The 22,417-nt window shown below is 35.8% G+C and overlaps 2 protein-coding genes and 2 pseudogenes across 3 annotated transcripts; all 4 read right to left on the reverse strand.

Moving 5' to 3' along the window:
• Window positions 1-2,380: 2,380 nt before the first annotated feature.
• LOC147395095 (uncharacterized) lies at window positions 2,381-15,893 on the reverse strand. 2 transcript variants are annotated; one of them, XM_086454280.1, is made up of 29 exons: window positions 15,733-15,893; window positions 15,459-15,639; window positions 15,222-15,349; window positions 14,743-14,859; window positions 14,417-14,566; window positions 13,904-13,982; window positions 13,627-13,760; window positions 13,377-13,531; window positions 11,435-11,556; window positions 11,224-11,315; window positions 10,714-10,951; window positions 10,518-10,584; window positions 9,596-9,744; window positions 9,402-9,472; window positions 9,137-9,307; window positions 8,891-8,962; window positions 6,375-6,476; window positions 6,209-6,298; window positions 5,442-5,517; window positions 5,231-5,327; window positions 5,051-5,120; window positions 4,682-4,861; window positions 4,302-4,424; window positions 4,134-4,217; window positions 3,843-4,027; window positions 3,577-3,715; window positions 3,425-3,484; window positions 2,811-2,915; window positions 2,381-2,718 (listed from the first exon to the last, which is right to left on the reverse strand). In XM_086454280.1, exons 1-29 carry the CDS (start codon window positions 15,826-15,828, stop codon window positions 2,605-2,607), a joined length of 3,447 nt encoding a protein of 1,148 aa, XP_086310406.1. In that variant the 5' UTR covers window positions 15,829-15,893; the 3' UTR covers window positions 2,381-2,604. The 2 variants fall into 2 exon arrangements, with proteins under 2 accessions (XP_086310406.1, XP_086310407.1); XM_086454281.1 differs by lacking the exons at window positions 15,222-15,349; window positions 15,459-15,639; window positions 15,733-15,893 and having other exon boundaries at window positions 14,417-14,598; window positions 14,743-14,843.
• Window positions 15,894-17,690: 1,797 nt separating this feature from the next.
• On the reverse strand, window positions 17,691-21,233 carry LOC147395096 (large ribosomal subunit protein uL22y-like). Its single transcript, XM_086454536.1, has 7 exons — window positions 21,152-21,233; window positions 21,015-21,051; window positions 20,714-20,754; window positions 18,395-18,625; window positions 18,197-18,299; window positions 18,038-18,105; window positions 17,691-17,900 (listed from the first exon to the last, which is right to left on the reverse strand). The coding sequence occupies exons 1-7, from the start codon at window positions 21,152-21,154 to the stop codon at window positions 17,835-17,837; spliced, it is 549 nt and encodes a 182-aa protein (XP_086310662.1). The 5' UTR covers window positions 21,155-21,233; the 3' UTR covers window positions 17,691-17,834.
• Window positions 19,209-19,346, reverse strand: LOC147395097 (small nucleolar RNA snoR74; annotated as a pseudogene).
• Window positions 19,656-19,793, reverse strand: LOC147395098 (small nucleolar RNA snoR74; annotated as a pseudogene).
• Window positions 21,234-22,417: the final 1,184 nt, after the last annotated feature.

A 22,417-nucleotide genomic window follows, 5' to 3' on the forward strand; every position in this document is an offset into this window, starting at 1 on the left:
TCTCTACCCATTTAGAGTTTAACAAACTTTGCTCATAGATTATCATATTTTCTGGAACTTGTACTGTGCTTTTGGGATTTGATGTGGCTTGTGGACTTAAATTGTAATACAATCAGCAATGTACATCGATGCTTTATCAGGCTATAACAATGTCCAGACCCAAGGTACGAAATTTGTTCATCCTATATTTACTGGTACGAAGAGAACCAGTTTAGGGTACAACAGATTATATAACAACAAATTTGCAAACCCAATCATTATGATTATTGGCGATTTATTTTTTTTAAGTCGAGGGTTGAGGCCGATCCCCAGATTGGATATTAAAAAAAAAAATCTATTTCTTACGTAGGAATGCCACCTCGCCCCCTCACGGCCTCTTGGATAGCAAATATAAGATGGCTTAAGGGAATCACCAGGATACAAATTGATCTCTCTTTAGAAATATTTGATTATTATTATGATAAGCTGTGAATTTTTTAGGTGAATTTTTCTTTTTGGATAGATATGTTGTGGCTATTTTGTTATTTTAAAAGTAGGGAAAATTACTTAAAAGTTCCCTGACGGAGGGATTTCTTTCTAGTTGCTTGATAGTCCATTTGATAAACCTTTTTTATTTCTTAATGATTCATTGGTCCTTCAACCTCATCTCAGTTTATAATAATTTTGAAATATCCAAACTATCCATTTTTTTCATCTTCACATCCTTAAGGTTTTCCATTCATTTCTGATGATTTTTTTTTATCATGAATGACGAATGAAAATGACATATTTCTAATTTTGAACATTTAGATGTAATTTTTTTTTTAAAATGATTTATAACAAAAAAATAAGAACAAAACTGAGATTCAAATTTTTTTATGGTGTCGAGCTCACCACTTTTTATTTATTGTCGCGTTCACCAATTTTGTTTTTTTGTCGAGCTCACCAATTTTTATTGTTGAGTTCGACAATTTTTAAACAAAACGTAGAACTCAACAATAAAAGTTGTGAGTTCGATTCTGGTAAAATCCATTTGTTTTCATTTTTGACTAAAATACATGGAAAGATTGATTAAAAACTTGACATAACGACTTATGTAGATGATTTCAAATCAAAAAAATCACCCTCAAACGATGTTCATACAAAAAGTGAAGAATTTTTATTTTTATTTTGAAAGAATGAAGAATTTTTTACAAACAGCCTCAAAATGCTTGAAAAAAAAAATCTTTAAAAATGGTTTCTTCTTTTCTCAAATTTCTTCCATCGGAATGAAGTCTCTGAAACTTGATTGGGATGTTAAAAATCCAATTTTTCTAGATGAAAATGATTGAGTGCAAATGGTTAGGGAAATTTCAACAGTAAGAGGTGTGTGGTGTGAGATTTAGGGACTGATTTAAAAAGAAAAGTTTTACTACATGGACTACTAAGCAAAACCCTAAAAATTAAGGACTTATTAGAAAAAAATCCCTCGGTAGGAGTCATTTAAGTAATTTTCCCTAAAACAAAATTTTAAAGTAACTAAAAATAGAGATTATATTGCCACACCAACTTTTGCCAGCAGCACCCCAATTCATATGCAAATCTCCAAAGATTTAACACATATCTTGGGGTGCTGTTGGTAAAAGTAGTTGTGGCAAGAGAAGCTCTCGTTTTTTAACCGATCTGAAAAACAAAAGTCTCATCTTTAGTAGACTTATGGTCTCTGATAATAGAAATAGTAAAGCCTGTTACTGCTCATCATACCGTTCATCTATAAAACTTATATCACCCCCCAGACTGCCTTGTAATTACACTCTTGAATTTGATACCAAAACCCCAAGCTACGAAGAAAGTTTGATACTGGAAATTAGCTGATTCACAGCTAATTTATGTCCCCAATGAGGCCATGGTCATGGGTTCTACTGAAAAGGCAACCTGGGCCCAGAATGAGGGAAGACCCGAACCATAAGTTCATTTAGAATCATCTGACAAGACCTCGTACAGAGAGTCGTGATAATCTGACACCTCCCCTCTGACATAACCCCCTCCTACACTCTCATCAAAGAACTGTAGAACATTTACCTCGGGATACACAAGAAAAAGATTTATGATTCTGCATATCCCAAGACAAATGATATTGATTCTGTGATTGGGGCGTATATCAGAGGGGGTGAGGGGTAGGTTCAGAAAATCATTATTCAACCTCCCTACACTATCTGCCACTAGAGGAAAGGGAAGGAAATATTCATCCCAATACCACTTGAATGGACTGGCACTTTTTCGGACTGACTCGGTTGTCGAAGACAACATGTAAATTAAACTGAATTAGAAAAGGTGCAGGTTAGCCATGTTCCATACTAAGTTGCCAGGTGAGGAGCAAAACAAAGAAACACACCACTCAAGATTTTGGACGGCCCCCAAATACCCAGAAAAAAATTAATCCAAAATATAACTTAAAACTGACCGATTTATTTCATGTAATGCATGCAAGTATTAATGTTCCTATTTGTCATGTTATATACATGCCCCACTAGCTCCAGGGGACCAAGGATGGAACCTTTTGGCCTTTTTTCTCCGAATAAAGAGGTCGAAGTGAAAAAAAGAAAAAAAGAAAAGGCGAGAATCTTTTATATAGATAATTAGCCTTCACATGAAGTAGCTAAGAGAACTCTTCTTTCTGGAACCTCCCTCGCCGTAAAGTTCATTCCACTGAAGCAGCTCGCTCATGTTTACAGACTCGGATGATACACTTGCACAGACCTAGTTCCATGGATTGAGGAGTTGAATTGAGAAAAAGGAGCAATAACATTTAGTATCAACTTATGGCTTAGTGTTTTTTTTAACTTGTGTACCTGTTCATGCGCAAATCTGAAGTCATCCATGTTGAGAGATCGAACATCTGCACTCCCACTCAGGGCTGGAGGTGGTTTGCCTTGTGCTAATGCTGTCACCCGTTCCTGTCAGTGGTTCAACCTTATAAGTACACCGTTTTAAAATAAATTCCCATAAAAATTATATGAATTGAATCTGCTTAGCTATGCAAGGAATAACAGACTGAAATGAATTGATATTATGGCATGAGGTTGCTTTAAGGTAAAGATTATTGATGAAATTGGATATAAATCATCCTTTGTATTGGTAGTAAGAGCTAAACAAGTGATCAGGAACTGAAAGACAGCATGGTAAGACGTAAGAGAACTGGAGAACAAAAAATGGAGTTCTCTTAAACCGAAGTTTAGTGGCACTTGAATCAATTCCAAGGATACAGCGGTAACTTTTTTATAGACGATGATGGGGAGATTATATAGGAATTTTTCATATTTAAAAAAATCTTTTTTGACTTCTTTATATGTTTCAAATGGTTGAAGACAAATTTCGGAGGCCTCTCTGCCATTGCCCAGTAACACCCTCCTATTTTAAACACACCATCCATAATCAACTGTTAATTTATGAAACGAATGTTAACCTTCTTTTCTTTTTCCAATATCTCTCTGATTGGACAGTGTGCGGCAGCAACACAGAGATTCTGCAACAGAACAAAGCAAGCATAAGACATTGAAAAGATCACATCCCCCCAATTGACTAATGAAGGTGACTCCAAGTTGTAGCAAAGACAACCTTGAGGTCGCTTCCAGAAAAGCCATCTGTCAAACTTCCAACTGCGTCCAAATCAACATCTGATGACAAGTCCTCTTTGGCCAGTATCACTTTCAGGATCTTTAATCTATTGGAAGCATCTGGCAAGTTTATCATCAATCTGTGGATAAAACACTAATTAGTAGCAAATGCAGAATCTGCTACAGTAGTCCCATATATGTAAGACAGACCACAAACTAAATGACTCAAGAAAGAAATTAACTGAGAAAAATTACGTGGCACTTTACCTACGTGGCAGCCTTCTAATAACGGCCTCATCAAGGTCAAAAGGCCTATTTGTGGCCGCAAGTACCAGAACCCGTTCTTTATCTTTTGTGCGTATGCCATCCCAGTTCACCATAAATTCGTTTTTCATCTTGCGCATGGCCTCATGTTCTCCTGGACTCTCTCTCCGGCCCAACATGCTATCAACCTTGAAGAAGAACGATAAAAGATAATAGGTCGAACCAATCAAAAAAGTAAATAGGCTAACATTACAAATAATGGATTATGAGAAGGTAGAGATGTAAAAAGCTCACCTCATCAACAAATATAACACTAGGAGCAATTTTACTCGCCAGAGAAAAAACAGCCTTCACATACTTCTCACCTTCACCGAACCACTGGAATAAGAAAATGAGTTTTAACTTAGAAGCTGAAGAGATTATTAAGTAAGCAGAATTGAACAGTTTCTCAGAGTTACAAACCTTAGATGAGATGCTAGACATTGAGATGTTGATGAAGTTTGCTCCAGCTTCAGTGGCCACAGCTTTTGCAAGCATCGTCTTTCCTGTTCCTGGGGGTCCAAATAGAAGGATTCCCTTGCAAGGCTGCACAAAGAACTCATTGTGGAAATCTCTCTGGAACACACTTGAATAACTTAAGCAATGGAATGGTGGATGGATGGTCAAGTAAGTTTCATCTTATACAGATGACAGATATGTGGACATAAAGCTTTCATAGGTCTTATTGATCTTCTATTTTCTCCTTCGATAATTTTTTATCTTTCAAAAAGGGAAAAGAAAAAAAAAAAACTGATTCTTCAAATATAGCATATTTAGTGTTGGAAAGAGAGAAATCTGCAAACCTTTGTTAGCTGCCCTTTGCCAAATAACTCGGGCCTTTGTAAAGGAAGCATCACCAACTCCTTCAATGTATCCTTAACGTTTTCTAGAGCTCCAATGTCATCGAATGTTACTCCAATATCACTAGGTGGAATCACATCAGCCAGAAGCCTTTTCTCAAATTCATTCTCAGTTGCAACATCCTGAGGTTGCCCAACACATTTAACCCAAGAAAATAATTAATAAAAAACTTCTAAGTGAAGATGTAGACTCCTTCCAGGAAACATCAACTTCAAAATAAACCGATGGATTGTGTTTTATGGTCCCTGGCAATATCATAAATGGAAATACCAGTTTTCAGAGGCTCCTAGATACTAATTTACAAGTATCACCTTGAGTGTCTTCTTCGAACTTTTGGATTCATTCTGGATGGCCTGTAGAATTCCAAACCCATGCAGGATGCTGCCACAATTGCAATTCTACTGATTATTGTATGATTTACCACTTATGAATACTTCTACTAATCGTAACAATTTATATTGTTGATAATGTGATGAACATGTGATTAATACCTCTTGCAAGACAAAACAAGCTTTCCATCTTCCTCACCTGCCTCTGGGTTCTGCATGAGATGATGACCTAGGGCCCATCCAACTACCTTCTCTGAACCTGCAACACATGCGAAAGACATAATTTTTTCTACACATTTCCTATTAGTATGTAAACTAATCATTTCACGAAGGAAACATATCTTTGTCATGAAATGATAAAATGAATACATACTTTCATTAGTAAGTGTATGCTCTTTAACAGATAGAGTCTCAAGTCCGTCGCACTCCAGCCCACTGCGATCCAAAACCTGCATATGATGAAGAGCTGCACTCAGACTAAAAGAAGATCCTTTGTTTCATTTTTTCATGAGAGCATCCCCAGAGGTGATATACTACAGCAGAGTCCAATTTTAGTGAAATGTAGTCAAGTGTTTACTTATGACGCCCACTAGGAAGGATAAACCAAAACTATGACCAGTTGCAGTGAAAGTACACAAGGGATTTATCACCAAACTGGAAAAATGCGAGTACAAAAGTAAATCCAATAGCATAGGATCCATCTAGCCACATGGAGTATGTGAGTGAAGTGGAGGTGTTCTTCTAGAATTTCATGTGACTGACACATCTCAATCAAATTAAATGGGGAATTTTACAAGGAAGTAGCAAGACTGACTATGCTTTATGTACATGCATGTTGGACAATCAAGAAGCAGCCTTTTCATAAAATGAGCATAGCAGATATTTCTTCTTCTTCATTTTACTACCATACCCATTTTCCCATGGATTTGGAATTCCATGGAAAAGTAATTTCCATGCAATCAAACAAACCCTAAGGGAAAGTCAATTGGAATGATTTGGCCATGTGCAATGAAGACCACTAACAACATCAACTAGAAGGAACTTTCAAGTTGAAAGTTCTACAACATGGATTGAAATAATAAGAGAATACTTGAAGACGCTTGAATTAACAGGAGACGTGACTTCAGGAAAATTGCTTACCGCACGAAGGTGGATCAAATTTCCGTTAGCTTTGACGGTCTCAACATCTCGATCCAACTGTTGTTTCCAATCCACGAGAAGAGTCTCATCCTGCACCATTTGTGAATTACCATTAGATAATGTATGAAGTAAAAGACAATAAAACCTGGATTCACGCTATAAGCACCTGTGGCATGTGTATGGTAACTTTATTGGGGAAAAGTTTAGTCAATAGCTTTGCAGTTTTAGTAGCGTCCTTGCCTTTATCGTGCAGTCTCCCAAAATTATCCTGAGAGAAGTAAATAAAGGAGGTTGAATGTTCAGATAAAAATTTACAAAACCCATTTGGTGCCCAAGCTCCACACATGTTTCACTCTGCAACCTGTATATCAATTATAGAACAGGCTACCAAGATAAGTTACATACATCTACAACAATCAGCATTTTAAACCAGAAATATAGAAGCTAAAAATGAGAGAAACTGAAAACCAGTTTCAAATTGTATCACAAAAACTAGCCAAAAGCTCACACTGAAATAGAGAGGCCAAGGATGCTCATACATTGTTATTGTTTTAATATACGAAGGGTTAGTCATTAGCGAAATGGCGGTGGGTTCAAGGGGATTTGAACCTAGGATGTGGGAACAACACCCAAACACATCTTACCAACTTAAAGAAGTTGACACTTTGTCAAATAGGTCCACCTATGTCAACATTGTCTCTTATGAAACGCTGAAACATGCAAGATCTCATAAGAAAAAGGCAGTGTAAAGATCTACCACAATCATGGAAGGTCACAGACAACACTGATGATGTCCAGTCAAAATGCACAAACTGTCACAGTGACACTCGACTTGTAAGAAGAGGTGCTCAGAATAATTCCTTTATTGACCACTAGTAACTAGTAAGGTGTGATGTGGAGTGAGTCACTGATCTCAAAACAGCTTACCAATCCACCAAAAAAAAGTGTGGTGTGGTACAAGCTACAGGCACTATTGTTTGTAGGGGTCCTAAAATGGACAGATTTGTTCCCTCTGCAACTCAATTTCTAGTTATGAAATTCAAACTCTGAAACCAATAAATCTTCCTTCTATAGATTTCTATCTCCTTTTACAGCTAAAATACGATTCTTTCAATGTCATTAGCTAGGCTGATTAGTCTCATCCTTGGTGTTCCTATGGTATTTGTGAAAAATCTTATAAAGTTCTCAAGTTTCTGTTTCTCATTTATCTAATAGATGCAACATGTTTTTCTTTATAAAGCAAATAAATGCAATAAAGCATTTATAAATCAAATAGTTAGTGACAAACCAGGATGTGTTGCAGGAGGATTTGTCTACACATAACAAAATCCATTTTCATGTCTTGGGCTTGTCCTGTGTAATATGCTTCTCTCCCATTTTTCTCTGAATAATGAATATTAAAAGGATGTACAACTTTCTTTTTTCCTTGGTAAAAGGATTAGTACTTCTGATAGAAAAAATGATTGTCACAAGCTTTTATGTAAAAAAACCAACATTGAATCAGTCTGTCCTCGGAGAGAAATTTCAAATAGTCAAACTTGGAAGAGCTTATCAAAATAGATTGTGAAACAACTCTTCACGGGAAATATTTTGAAATAATCAGATCCCAAGGATGCCCAAGAGAGAAAAAAAAAAGTTCAAAATATAGTGACAGTTTCCGACAGAGTTGCTGCTTCAATCATCTAATGTGCACTTCTTGGAGGTACTCATCTTTTTTTTTTTTTTTTTGATAAGTATAAAATTTTATAAATGAAGAAGAGATAAGAAGGAGGCTGAGATAGCCCCCGAACAACACTACAAGCAAAACAGAAAAAGAAAATAAAACTACACGGCTGGAAGCTAATCACAAATGACATCCCAATTAAATAAGAAATCTTGGAAGCGCACTTCCTCATCTATGTTACCTGATTAGTGGGTTCACTCAGTTCGAATTCGGGTTCGTGGTTCGCCACTTGAGAATGAACCCAATTTGTAAGGGTAGACTGAGATGAGGGCATTTGAAGGTTGAAGTGATGAATAGGGTAAAAAAGATAAAGGTATTTGGTCATTTTCATCAGTTTATTAGTAAAGACCAAGGTCAAAGGGGCATTCTATCAATTTAAAATTTTAGGGGGGGGGGGGGGTATCTCAATATAACAACATGTGGAGGGGTGTGAAGAAATTAAGGCAAAATAACGTAAGTAGTTTGGTTCGCTAATTTTCACGTACCCATAGCGAATTGAACCGGGACTGATTCGCAGCTCAGTACCTCCAACAGGATGAAACAAGTTGCTAATAGTAGGCAAGAACATAAGAATAATTGTGGTGGTACAATCAAGCAGTCCACCGCAACAGGAAAGCATAAGCAAAACAGAATGCCCTTGTGATGGTGATGGGCTTATTATTTGAGGATTTGTATCTAGACAGGATAATATTGCCAATGGGGTGATTTAAGATATTCTTTTTTGTTGTTTTAGTCCAGGGCAGGCCTTCTCATCCTCCTAGGTTGGTTTGTTTTAATCTTTTTCCATTAAAAAAAATCTATACATCATTTCGATGAATGCCCAGAAGAGCCACTTCAAGAAATAAATATTATTTGGATTTCGATTTACCAAAAAAAAAATCCCCTCAAACTTTCCATGCTAGAATAAGTGTTATTCTCCGAAAAAGAAGGCAATGAGTTCCATAACAGAACTTTCTTACCGGTAAAGCGAAGTCAAGGAGGGCAGTTTGATTGCTTCCAAATTTTGTGAAAAGCAGACCTCCAGGATGCAACTGCAAAGTAGACAAGAAGGAATCAAGGTGAAAAAGAAGAAAAAAAATTCATAATGCCAATAACAAAATAAATATTAGAATATCATCAGTTTTACTTATATATATATTGAGAAATACAATCAAAGAACAAAGAGTCTTAATGTAGCGATAGCAAGGAGAATAACACGGCATTACCTTTTCCTTACGGCTATCATTCTGAGTGTGTGAACCAATTACGACAACATTATCAGGAAGCCTTTCAAGCTTGCTCTTAAATGCTGAATATGATTCTGAACCAATGATAGACTTTTCAACATCTTTCAGGAACAAAATGAAAGGAGAGTTTCTGCTTTCACAAGATACAACCTAGAAATAAGAAATGAAGAACAACCAGTAAAATGATAATGCAGCGCAAGAATAATGTCACTGAAGAGATTAAACTAAGCAATAAAATGGACACCTCGAATAATGTGCTGATTAGCAACTTGTCCGAATCCTCTGCACCTGGTATTTCTAGACGAAGATCATTTCCTACAAAGAAAGAAACCGTAAACAAAATGTACAGAATTTGAGGCCACAAGTCTCGAAAACATCTGTATTCAGGTTAGAAGCTTCACAATTAAAGGAATATGGTACTGCAAAGTAGGTCATCACCATTGCAAAAGAATCCATGATTTCTTTCACATAGACCCCCGAGATCAACCCCTTCAGGAATAGGTTTATCAAATCGTACACCAATTTTGGACGAAATATTATCTTCGAAAGGTAGAAGAACTTTTCCCCGGCATCCATAAGTTGGCCCTCTATATATGAAAGGAATCAATAAACGCAAGATAATCAATAAATTCACATCAAATGGAAATGTGAAGAAAGTAAAAAAACCTACAATTTACCATTGAACCAATCTAACATTGTGCAACCAATAAAATAACTATAAATTTCTATTTTATTCACCTTCAAGACTCTATTAATTTTGGTGAAACATTTACAATAGTGTGATTGTGTTAAGGAAAGATGGGTGTTGAGTCTATGGTTGAGGTATGCATGTAAATTATATAATGAATGACGATACCAAAACAAAAGTTATAGAGAATATTAGCCATAACCAGCCGGTACTGTAGTTTGTTGCAAGTTGCTTAGCAGGCATACGAGAAAAGAATGAAGGGTTACCGGTACCGCAGGGTCGATGTAATTGAGAAGTTTCATCAGTTGTCGATCCAGTGGAATCAGAAGCTTTAGGATTGACTAGATCATATGGATCAAGCTTTAGATCAGATTAGGATTAGTTGTCTTTCCTTATTTTGGATGCTAGTAGAATTCTATATAGCCCCTCTACAAACCATCCAAGGTTACATGAAAAATTTAACAGATTTTAGATACTTCAGAAGCAACTAATCCTAAGAAGTGAAAATGCATCTACAAGCTCGTAGACTTCAGAAACAGTAAACGGAATCTAATGATTCATAATGGGCCTGTGAAGAGGAACTAAACAATGAATAGCACCAGAACTGAAAAGTTACTGAAATGAAAACATAGTAAGAATTACCCAGAAAGATGAAGTGTAAAAGAATTGTACCTTGAAGGGGGTGATGCTCCTGGAAATAAGGCACTTGAAATTGGACCCACGTATCTTACTCTATCACCTGAATGTTTAATATTTGAAAATTATAGCTACGTCAAAAAAAAAAAAAAAAACATAAAAATGTATCTCCACAAGAAAAAATTGAAGAGGATTAAAGGCCCTTACAAAAGTAACAGTTAAAGAGACATACCCATTTTAAACGGATGATTCTTAGATGTCACAGAAGAGGAAGGTGCAGTGTTAATTACTGGCTTTGGTTGTGAATCCATATAGACAGAAAGTGCATTTGTAGCACCTGAGGAATCTTTCCCTCTCGCTGAAGTTGTGCTCTTAACCATGTCAGCATTTATTGGATGTTTCTTGGCACAAATGCAGGATTTTTCTCGCAATCCATCTTTCAGAAGCTCTACCGCCTTTGATGATAAACCCTGCACACGTTTACAATTAATAAATAAGAGCTAATTAAACTTCATTCACGAGCAAGTAAAATTGATAATGGAAATGGTAACAGTTATAGTAATTATATAACCACAATGAGATTCGGGTGATGGGGAGGTAGTGATAATGATAATTTGTTATACAAGAATATATATATATATATATATATATATATATATATTTTAAATGTGTACACATTCCAATCAAATAATCATCAGTTATAAAACAAAGCAGCTTTTTCCACTAATCAGGTGCATCTTACACCCAGAAGCGAGTGATTATCAAATATTAGCAATTTAGCCCCAAAATGATTAGCAAGTGCCTTTGACAACATCTCCTGATATATCTCTGACCCTGCACAAACATTTACAAGCAAAAATGAATAGTCTGTATTTGGTGAATGTAATTTAAGAAACTGAATACAGTCTTCAGTTTCCTAAAGAAATCTTGAAAGGTAGGAAAATCCCACTGACCTGCAGGACCAGACAGCAAAATTCTTGGACTCACACTAGGAAGTTCGGACGTATATTTCCTAAATTCTCTATGTTTCAGGTGTATAAATACTGCAGCAATCAGCATATTTTTTGTGCTCTCACTGTAACAGGAAAAAAAGGGATACTGAAGTTACATTGATAAAATGTTACAAGTACATTGTGAAATGTTCAAAAAACCAATTATTGTGTGAGAATGACTCCCTTGAGAAAAGTGGCATACATATAATAATGAATATTGCAGATTCATACAGAAGAAAGCACAACATAATTTAGCAAATTTTGTTACAAACTGAAACAAAGAAAAAAAGGTGTAAACTTAAAGCTACATGGCGTTTTTATTTCTTTCTTCTTCTTTTTGACACTTAAAGCCACATGATTTTAAATGGCATCACAGACATCCTATGGAGAAGGGCCCCATTTATGTATGCTATATGTTCCATGTCTTTTTTGGAGTAATTTCATTTGCTTCAGACCTCTTATCCCATCTTACAAATGTTTTGGCAAGGTGAAAGTGAATAGGAGCTCCTGTTGGAATAGAACTTTTGAATTCTAAAACAAAGAATCAGATGGTAAAGATTTTACTCTGGCTGCCAATTTGACATAACCCTCCTGTATTTGGCTTGGAACAGGTAATGGATTCCAAAAGAGATCCACACAAGTGAATGGAGAGATTGGGTTGGACAAAGATAGAGTACGTGGGATGTAACCTTCGTAAAGACACACTGCGGTTGTCAATTTGATGGCCAAGAAATAGCTTGAAGTGATCACTATCGTTAATATCCACAAGGATGGAAAGATTACGGAAGATGTTACCCATGAAGTTAGAACTTGAGGAGTTAAAGTGGAGGTGACTTTTGTAGCATTACGCAAATACACATTCCAATTCCTTTGAAGGGTAAATTTTATAAGACGGCAATAAAACTAGTATCCTTTATGGAGATAAGTTTCGGAAAATCAGGAAACACTTTTACAAATGTGCGTGAAAAGATGAGAATGTTGAGATGACTAGTGGAATGACTAAAAATGAACATATCGTAGTCCCAACTCCAAGTTGTAATAAACTAACAAAGTCAATTGAGATGATTTGGTCATGTGCAACAAAGACCAGTGACAGCGATATCTTTTCTCCCACTAAATATTCCTTATCGATTAAAAAAATATTGTTGGTGGTTACCTGGATAATATTTATATTTGCATTTAGTTCAACAACTGTCTAGATGTTAATTCAGTATTATCTTGCTTTGCAACCCTTCCCCCCACTCTTTGCCAGGAATTTTATGATTTTTTTAATTCAACTCTATTCAACAATTGTCCTGATGTTAATAGGGTATTATTCTAGTTTTGCATACACACACACACAACTGTTTGCCAAGAATTTTATGATAAGTAGTTGAACAATGACGTTACTCCAGAATAATATCATATCATCTAATTCCCTATATTAACTCATGTTTAAGATAACTAAAATCAATGTTGCTCAGCCTCTTCAGTCCTTCCTTTCATAATGACCTTACTACGATTATATTTGCGTACTAAAGGTCAATTTCTACAAACCAGCATGGCATGGCAATAAATATCTTTAGCAAATAGGGTGAATACCCAGAACCAGAAACTTGAGTGTCAACAATTAAATCTTCTGTAAGAACCAAGCACGCAAGAAAATGATATTAAATAATTCTCACATTCTAACAAAAAACATGGTCTTGCAACACATATTCACTATCAAATAGAGCAAATAAAACAGAGATCAAAGAAAGTTCAAGAATAGAAGAATGCTCCAAGAATGGGAGAACATTCCAACATACTTGAGCTACACTGTCGCAAGAATAATACAGTGGAACTCAAGGAAATGGGGATAAGAAAAATATCAAAGAGCTCATATATAGATAGAAAAAAGAACCATTCAAAGGAAGATTCATACCTCAAGAAATAGGGAAAATTATCGAAAGAGATTTTTATGTCTCTCCCATCAACAATACTCGAGTGAATATCTTTGAGTGCTACACCTCGTGGAGGTATACCTGATGTTGATGCTGGCTGAGAATCTCCGGCCAATTCCTTTCTTTCATCCAAAACCTGTCATAAAGTTATTAGTTGTTCAATTTCAAATCAGCATACCACAATAACTCCATCCGATCAACAACTGCAAAATTAACCCCAGAAAGCATTACAATGTCTGACTCTATCCTGGAATCTCCAATGTTGTCAAGGTGAAGGCTTTTGCCAGTTTCTACAACATCATCAGTTTTATCATTCCCTCCACTCAAATCAGAATTGCCTTTACTTTCCTGGCCATCAAGAGTACCTGGACCATCACACGCAAAAAGGTGAGAGGTCATCTTGTCAAAAATGATAAATCTTATCTTGGGCTTGACAGAGATGCCAAGATAGATTCCTCAGCCACACCCGAAGAGACCCCAGACTTCTTTTTAAGGAGCAGTCCTTTACCTGCTTCGGTTTGATTCTCCACCACCCCTACTGATGTAGGTACCTTAGCTACAGCCTCAGCAGGGAGTTGCTGGAAAATCTACAGTATAGATAATTTAAGGAATCCCAAGGGGGAAAAAAGAAAAATAGAAAAATTGTTGACGGACCTATCAAAAAAATAAAATTGTTGGACGGTGTGGAGGGTAAGGAATGCAAAGATCTTCGAGGCAAGAGAGAGAGAAGAGCACGAGATCGTTGTCGACATTTTAGGCCTCCTATTTCATTGGAGCTAGGTTTTTATTGAAGCTAGAGGGGTCTTTTTTGAGGATTATTTTGAGTAGATAGGATTGGGTTTGTAACCGAGTGGGAAGCTCTTAAGGGTTGTTTTTTTTCTTTTTTTTTTTTATTCGCCCTTTTGAATGGTCATCTCGACCATTTCACTTTTAATAAAACATTTTCATTCATAATATAAAAAAAAAGTAGGGAGAAAGAAAGGAAACTAGTGGGATTAAGGTGAAATAATTGAAAGGATACGTAAGCATGGTTCCCGGGTGAACTGAAGATAACCTCATCCCCGGAGTTGAGAACTGAGCTGGTATTCTTCTTAACGATCTTCGTCCTATTTATTTGCACGTGCCCCTTGCTCCCCATGCTTTCGAGCACAGCAACAACACTACCATCACGCTGAGCATGCCGACAAACAATGAATATTTATACTGCATGTACACATTACGGAGTTTACATCTAAAAATACAAGAAATCTAAGTAACCCAATTAGACCACTCTAATTAACATATGTTTCCCACCCAACAGAGAACAATAATCGGGAATTTTTAGTGAGTTAAATTTCAAAATAATACTTGAGTATGCTTGATACGGCATAGATTCGCACTAACGGTTTGCTCCTTTAAAGAGAAATTGCAGGATCTGCTTGAACCAATGGTGAAAATAGGTGAGCAGATGGGTACATTTGGGTTCTGCCAAAACAACATAAAGGAATAATTTTAGTGAGAAGAAAAACAACCCAATAATCTAACAAAGAATGCGGTTTCAGCTGACCCTACATGGATACAAATAAAATTTAAGTCTTTCAAAAATCTAATTTTTTTTTTTTTTTTCACTCTTGGCATAGAGATGGCAATGCAAGCAAGCCCTCAAATTACAATAAAATAGTTTAAATGGTAGGGCCCAAATTGCAATGCAACCAAATGATTAAACGTGGAATGAAAGGTCAAATCTTTAATACAAACACTTCAAATTAAGGAAAAAACTGTGGAGAATTAAATAACAAGAAAATGAAAGAAGACCTTCCCAAGTTCGCAAAATCGGCCTGAATTACCTGAGAGTACTGAGACAGAAGTTTGCACCAAGGACTCCAAGTGATGAAATTAGGGTGGTTCTGCTTCTGATTCACACTCCAAGTAGAGAAAGAGCTCTTCGGTCTATCCTCCACAATTGGAGAAGACCCTTCAAGAGAACAATAACCAAATCCCGAACTCAAAATTTCAAAATTTTAACACAAATACATATTAAAACAGTCTTAGATATCAATTCACCAACATAAACAGATAATTACCTCCAGAGATTGGTGCTGAAACAGGATTCACTGTTTCTGCACCGTTTTTCCCATCAGCAGCACCAGAGGAAGCGTTGGCAGATATCGGTGGATCTATTGGAGCACATTCGACATGATCCGATACTGGAGACGAACATAACTCCTTCGAATTCTCGTTGTTCGCTGAATCACCATTTTCGACCTAAAAATTAAGAAATCGAAGATGACATATAGGTAGAATTGATAGAAATAAGGAATTTAGATATTCAAGACTACAGAAGATCGAATTTGAGACCTTCTGTCTCTTAGGAGACGAGGGTTTCTCATCTGAAGGCGAAGATCTCTTGTTGTTATTCTTTGGTAGGGATCCGCTTCGCCTTGTCGAAACCATCACTGGTTTTTTTTTTTTTTTTTTTCTTTTCGTTCTTTTTAATTTCTTTTCGTTCTTTGCCACAGCTTTGATATTGATGTGTTCTAGAGTTTTAAATGGTTTCAAAACTCGTCCGACACCGAGACGACTCGTCCAATTCGTCTTGGTATCTGGGATGAACGAGACAGATGCACAAGTCAATTTTTAGGATGAAATTTAATACCTCACGTTCATTTTTAAAATTTTTTGGACTAAATGTCTCAAACATATAAAAAAAAAAAAAAAAAATTCAAGACAACTTGATATCTGACATGATTGAAACAAGACGTGAAACCGAGTTTTAAAACCATTTTCAAGTAGGGGAAGTGAAGAGTGTAACTATTATAGGATGATTTAGATACACACCCTTATGTTTTGATTAATATATAAGAGATACCCCAGTGTTTTTAACATATGGCACGCCCCTTTTCAACCTACGAACCCTATGAATAAGGGGTTTTGTTACACTTCGAAAATTAGAATCTGAGGGCATTTGGGTAAAAATAACTTTTTAGAAGTTTTTACTATAAATTCCAATTTCCAAAGTGTATTTATTACACATGTTAACAAGACCAATGAACAAGAGACATGATTGACTTAAGGCCCCATAAAAGTCGAATATGTAAAAATAATTTATCATAAAAGTCGAAGAGCTCAAAGACTTTTGGAATAAAAGAAATAAGGTTTTAGGTTAAGAGCTTTGAAAATGATGTTGTTACCAAAAATAAAAATCAAAGGATTTCGGATAAAGGTTGAAGACTAGGCATTTCAGCCGTTTAGATTTTGGTTGGAGGTTGAAGACTAGGCATTTCAGTCATTTAGATTTTAATGTTGGTCTCCTCTTAGAAATGTCAGACGATTCATATTGAAAGTCTACATTATTTCACACAAACGACACCAACATGACATGGGCAAGTCATCTTCATCTTAGACAATTTTTAAAACTGTCTTCAAAAATTAGGAAATGTGCTTTTCAGCTTTTTTTTCACTTAATTTTTCCATTTAACATGTGTTCTGTCTTTGCTTCCATTTTTTCTTTCCCAATTTTTTTTTAAAACAAAAACTAAGATAGTACCTTAAATATAGAGCACGTTACTATTACCACACCAACTGTGTGCAATTCTTTGGTGATTTACATAAGAATTGGTGTGGCATTAGTAAAAAGTTGATGTGACAATAGCAGCTCTCTAAATATACCTACATGTGTACATTAGCTTAGATGTGCCGTGGGAGTGGAGGAAGTTATGCAAGCACATGAATCCTCGACTATAATGGTCTTTGTCAAAACTTCAACATAGGGACCATATTGGCATGAGTCCTTGTCTGACTAGCATAAGCCATAAGCCTTACATGTCCAGAAACATTTACCATCAACACGACTATTAGATTCTTCTGATGGTACCCAAGAATGCAAGTTATGTTGAGCTCCCCAAATACAAAACTGTCCCTGGGTCATATATAAATCCAAATATATCAAGGCAACTCTAGTGTCACGTGATGCTAATTGGGCACCTGAAAAGGTCAGGGTGCCATGCCAAGTACCGAAAATCACATTAAGCGCTACTGCACAGTGGCATAAGTTGTGCTAGTGCCAAGGTAAACTCAGTAAACAACATCAACACAAGACAATCTCATCAGGCATGTGAGACTCACTTTCCAATCCATGTGACCCCCAAAATTGAATATGCCTGTCTTGACCACGTTTAGTCAAAGTCAAGATCACAATCTTATAGAAAACATTAAAGAGGTCATATGACATTCACCCCCATTCAATCTGCCAAACGTTGAAATTACTTGAGTAACAAGTGCATTCCCCCAATAAACAATTCACATGAACTACCAACTTTTGTAGTTTAATAAGGACCCAGCCATACTAGTAATCAAAAGAAATGTTCCAACAATTCTTAGTCAAAAATTCGAAATCTCAGCATCTTTAATTAATTCCAAACTAGAAAGGGGAAAAAAAAAAAGGGACTCTCCCCCACCACTCAAGAGGAAGCACCACTCCTTAGGGCTCCAGCCTTGGCTTTCCTCGGAGCTAGTTGAGTATCAGCCTGAAAAAAATCCAGAAAAAGTCTAAATTAAAACAAAACAACAAAATTACAAACTAAATACATCACTCTCTGACCCAGCTAAAACTATTTGTTTTTTTTCATATATTAAAAATTATACTATGAATTTTATGCAATACCTCCTTCTTGACTGGTTCCTCTTTTTCAGACAAAATCAACTCGATGTGGCAAGGAGATGACATATAGGCTGTCAGCAAAGCCAAAATATTAAAAGAAAGCGGGAAAATAAAAATAAAAAATAAAAAAATAAAAACAGGCAAGTGAAAAAGTCAACTCACGGTTAATTCTTCCATGAGCACGATACGTCCTACGCCTCTGCTTCTGGGCTTGGTTTACTTGGATATGTGAGACATAGAGAGAATCAACATCCAAGCCTTTCACCTACAAAATAAATAAACAGCAATCGGGAAGATGGTTAATAGAAGAAGATAATACGACAATTCCATAAAGAAAACAGCAATCTGCATTAAACATACGTCAGCATTGCTCTCTGCATTTTTTAGCAAATCCAGAATGAATTTTGCAGATTTAGCAGGCCAGCGACCTTGTCCATTTGAGTGGCGGTTCTTTGCCTGAGCAGTTCGACCAACACCCCTACAGAAGCGACGGAAGGGAATGGCTTGTTTATGAGCAAGAACATCCTCCAAATAACTTTTGGCCTTGTCCAACCGCAACTTTCTTATAGCGTGGGCTGTCTCCCTTGTGTTCTGAGAATAAAGAAAAGACGGATTCAAAAGGATATCAGCTCAAGCACTCTAAAACATTAGAATCAGTGTAGTAAAGGAACCCAATTACGTGGTTATTAAGCAAAGATTTTTTATTATTAAGTATTCAACCATTCAAAATTCATTGCTGTTGTACGCATTTACTGGACACACATCACATGAAAAACTCACTAAGGTAATGCAATCATCATCATCGAAATCTTCATACCAAAATTTAGGTGTCTACCGAATAAATCATCCATTCACTTCTCTGTCTAAAGGCACATCTTTTGTTATTGCAAGTGGGTCATATTCTCTCTCACTACCTCAATTAACGTTCAGGAAGTGTGAGAAGATACAAACGCAGTTGCAATAACAAAGGTGATGCCAATGACAAACACAAAACACCACAGCCGTACCAAATCAAAAATAAGTTTCTTTACTATGAAAAAGAAGTTCACATCACAATGAATTGGATATTTTCAACACTATAAAACAAATACACCTTTTTTATAAGTTCCATAGTTTTTTATGTACTATTGAAGAAACGAACAAATTAGATAATCTCGAGGAAACCAATGTTTAACAATGTCATATCATTGATTGAACCACAAGTCCCAAGCACAAAGAGCCTACAGGGGTTCACCCAATAATGATTTTATAGCAATATCCCTGAAGCTTACGGGAGACTAGCTCATGTAGAAAAATAAGTCCCTGCTTTTTTACTTCAGGATAAGTACAAGTCAAACCTCAATTAACGTTCAGGAAGTGTGAGAAGATACAAACGCAGTTGCAATAACAAAGGTGATGCCAATGACAAACACAAAACACCACAGCCGTACCAAATCAAAAATAAGTTTCTTTACTATGAAAAAGAAGTTCACATCACAATGAATTGGATATTTCAACACTAAACAAACACCAATAATACACCATATATATTTACCATCTTAGACCTTGTTTTATAGTTTAGTTTTTATGTACTATTGAAGAAACGAACAAATTAGATAATCTCGAGGAAACCAATGTTTAACAATGTCATATCATTGATTGAACCACAAGTCCCAAGCACAAAGAGCCTACAGGGGTTCACCCAATAATGATTTTATAGCAATATCCCTGAAGCTTACGGGAGACTAGCTCATGTAGAAAAATAAGTCCCTGCTTTTTTACTTCAGGATAAGTACAAGTCAAATAGCAAGCATTAAGAACACTAGATACAATGCCACAATAAACACTTTTGCTTGTAAATAAATTTCAAATGAAACAGAAAACTCTTTATTGTTAAATGATCTACATTCTACATTGGTTCACACAATAGCAATGGACTAATTGCACTAAGTTCAAAAGCGACCCATTTCACAAAGGCAACAAAACTTTGCTTTTTTTTTTCTCCCTTTAGATGTAAACTCTTAATAATTACACAACAATAAACAGAACCAATCAGGGGTGGATTCTTACAGTGAGAGCAGTTGCCCCCACAATTTTTTTTTTTTAAGTACGCTCTCCGAATTGGATGTATTTTGAGTTTGCCTCCACAAATTTTTGGCAGTTGCCCCCAACCCACTCAAGTTTGGGTTTAATAGAACTCTTTTATTTGGTTAATATTTAGCTATTTACCCCACCCACCCCCACTGAGGACATTGCCCATTTTCTTAGGTCTTCTCTCATAGACTAATAAGACATGATCTAAATGCCCTTTTCTACAACCTCTAATAAAAAAACCCATGAATTTTTGCCTCAAAACCACTCATGTTCATGTTCTTCAACCTTATCGGGCAACTATAGTTTCGCCCCACTACAAGAAAATCCTGGCTCCGCCCCTGGAACCAATCATAATTTTCTACTCCATAAAGGCAGATTTGTACTAAAAATATAAGAAACAATAGGATTATTCTTTACGTTTCCATTTTTATTTTATTTTTTCCCATAATGATAGCCTGAAGTTAAATAAATTGGTAGAATCATCAAATAAAAATAGACACTTTGGTGGAAATTAGACAAATATAAAAGATGACTTAACGCGTACAACTGAAATATTATTCAAAAACACATTCTTTCCAAAGCTCGAAAACCACCAAATCAACGTACCTTGAAATGAACTCTAAGATCCGAACCCCTGGCCTTGCAGGCTGAAACGTGAGCACAACAAACATCAAATCAGAGCTCATGAAGGCCATATCATGTACTCTAACACAAAAGCGAGTAGTAAATCTAAGCAGAAACACAATTTAAAATAGTAAACAGAGATCGATCTTGACACGAAACCCCTAGATGTTCGAACGAAAAAGAATGGCAGAACCAGAATAGTAGAAAAATTCTAGATTCAATCAAACCAGATCGAATACTAAGAGAATAGCAAAGCAAAGAAAGATCAGTTCGAAACACTTACACTTGGTCGAGTTATCCGGTTCTCTCGAATACTTAACCTAAAAGATCAAGAAAACAGATCGAATAAAGGGTGAATCAGTATAAGAAAGATTGAGAAAAAAATTGAAGATCAAATCGAATTAACATGAGTTCGATTACCATGACTGCTCTTATGCGCTGCTGCGAGCTCCAACAGAGAGTTTGGTTAGAAGTAAAGGCTTCTCATTTTAAGGGTTGTGAGATCTTTAACCTTACTAGGGTTTTGATTGTGGGTTATAATCTCGAGGAAAATACATATTTTTACGAGAAATCTTTTCCTTACTGACATAGTGGGAAAAAGGGCCTTACTAAGGCTCATCCACCGCCAAAAAAACCTCGAAATATACAAAAAAAGAATTCAAGATTTTACGAATCTTGAGGACATGTTTATGCATCCCAAGGTCATTTTTACGGTGGATGAGGCTTAGTAAAGCTTTTTTTTCCTCACTATCTTAATAAGGCTCGTTGGACACGTTTTCATTGATTGCCTCAAAAATGACAAATGGCACAATTAATAAGACCCACTAGCATATAAAAGTTTATTTGGACCCATAAAAGAAAATTAAGCCTGATGGTTGAATTATAGCCATCCGATCAAGAAATGTTAATAAAAAATATTGGGCTTCAAGTCATGTCGACATGAATTTTTGTAAGAATTTAAAACACAATAGAAATAAGCATGAGGGCTTTTTTGGTAGGAAAATATTTCTTTAAGGTTATTTTAAGTAGGTTGCAAGTTGATTCGGTTTGTGGCTAAATCAGAATTGAACCCACATAGGTTGGTTTCTTCATTAAATAAGAATCAGAACCGAATCAAAATGCCATTAGAACCAAACCAGCCCAAACCAAACTAAGGTCGGTTTGGTTCAGTTCGGTTCTATAGGTTGCCAATATCCTATAAACTTAGTTGGAAATGACATATTTTTAATAAATAAATAAATTTTGTATAATAAATCATTAATCTATTTATAAAAAGAAAATCATTAATTTATCCTTAAAAAAATCATTAATCTATGTCTTAACTCCTAAAACAATTCATATAATTGAATAAATTTATTTATTTATTTATAAGGTTCGATTCTCGATTTGATTCATTTTATACAAGTCTTGAACTGGAACCAAATCAAATTTGATCGGTTCTCCATTTTCTAAATTAAAAACCGAACCACAACTTGTTCCAAACTGAACCAAACCAACCCAAAGCTATCGGTTTGGTTCGGTTCTAGGTTTGAACTGGATTAAGTTGCACCCCTAATTTCAAGTAATAAGATAAAGTTTAAAGGTGTATGTATTTAATGTACCTTAATGTGTGCCCCAAAGCCACAAGTTAAAAGACCTTAAAAAACACTAAGATATCAATTGATATTGCATGTGCCAACAAGCTTA

Source organism: Akebia trifoliata, chromosome 9, assembly GCF_017979445.1.
Source record: "Akebia trifoliata isolate Shusen 1 chromosome 9, ASM1797944v1, whole genome shotgun sequence".
In the NCBI taxonomy this organism is placed as follows: domain Eukaryota; kingdom Viridiplantae; phylum Streptophyta; class Magnoliopsida; order Ranunculales; family Lardizabalaceae; genus Akebia; species Akebia trifoliata.

Bases quoted from the DNA above. Each gene is read 5' to 3' on its own strand.
- LOC147395095 (XM_086454280.1), bottom strand. From the start codon at position 15,828: ATGGTTTCGACAAGGCGAAGCGGATCCCTACCAAAGAATAACAACAAG. The intron at 8,963-9,136 runs GTAATGCCGTGT...TCTACTTTGCAG, and splicing joins ATGATAGCCGTAAGGAAAAG to TTGCATCCTGGAGGTCTGCT. The intron at 4,862-5,050 runs GTGATACTTGTA...GGGCAACCTCAG, and splicing joins GTTCGAAGAAGACACTCAAG to GATGTTGCAACTGAGAATGA.
- LOC147395096 (XM_086454536.1), bottom strand. The intron at 18,626-20,713 runs GTACGTTGATTT...CTTTATTCTCAG, and splicing joins ATCTTAGAGTTCATTTCAAG to AACACAAGGGAGACAGCCCA. The intron at 17,901-18,037 runs GTATTGCATAAA...GATTTTTTTCAG, and splicing joins AGGAACCAGTCAAGAAGGAG to GCTGATACTCAACTAGCTCC.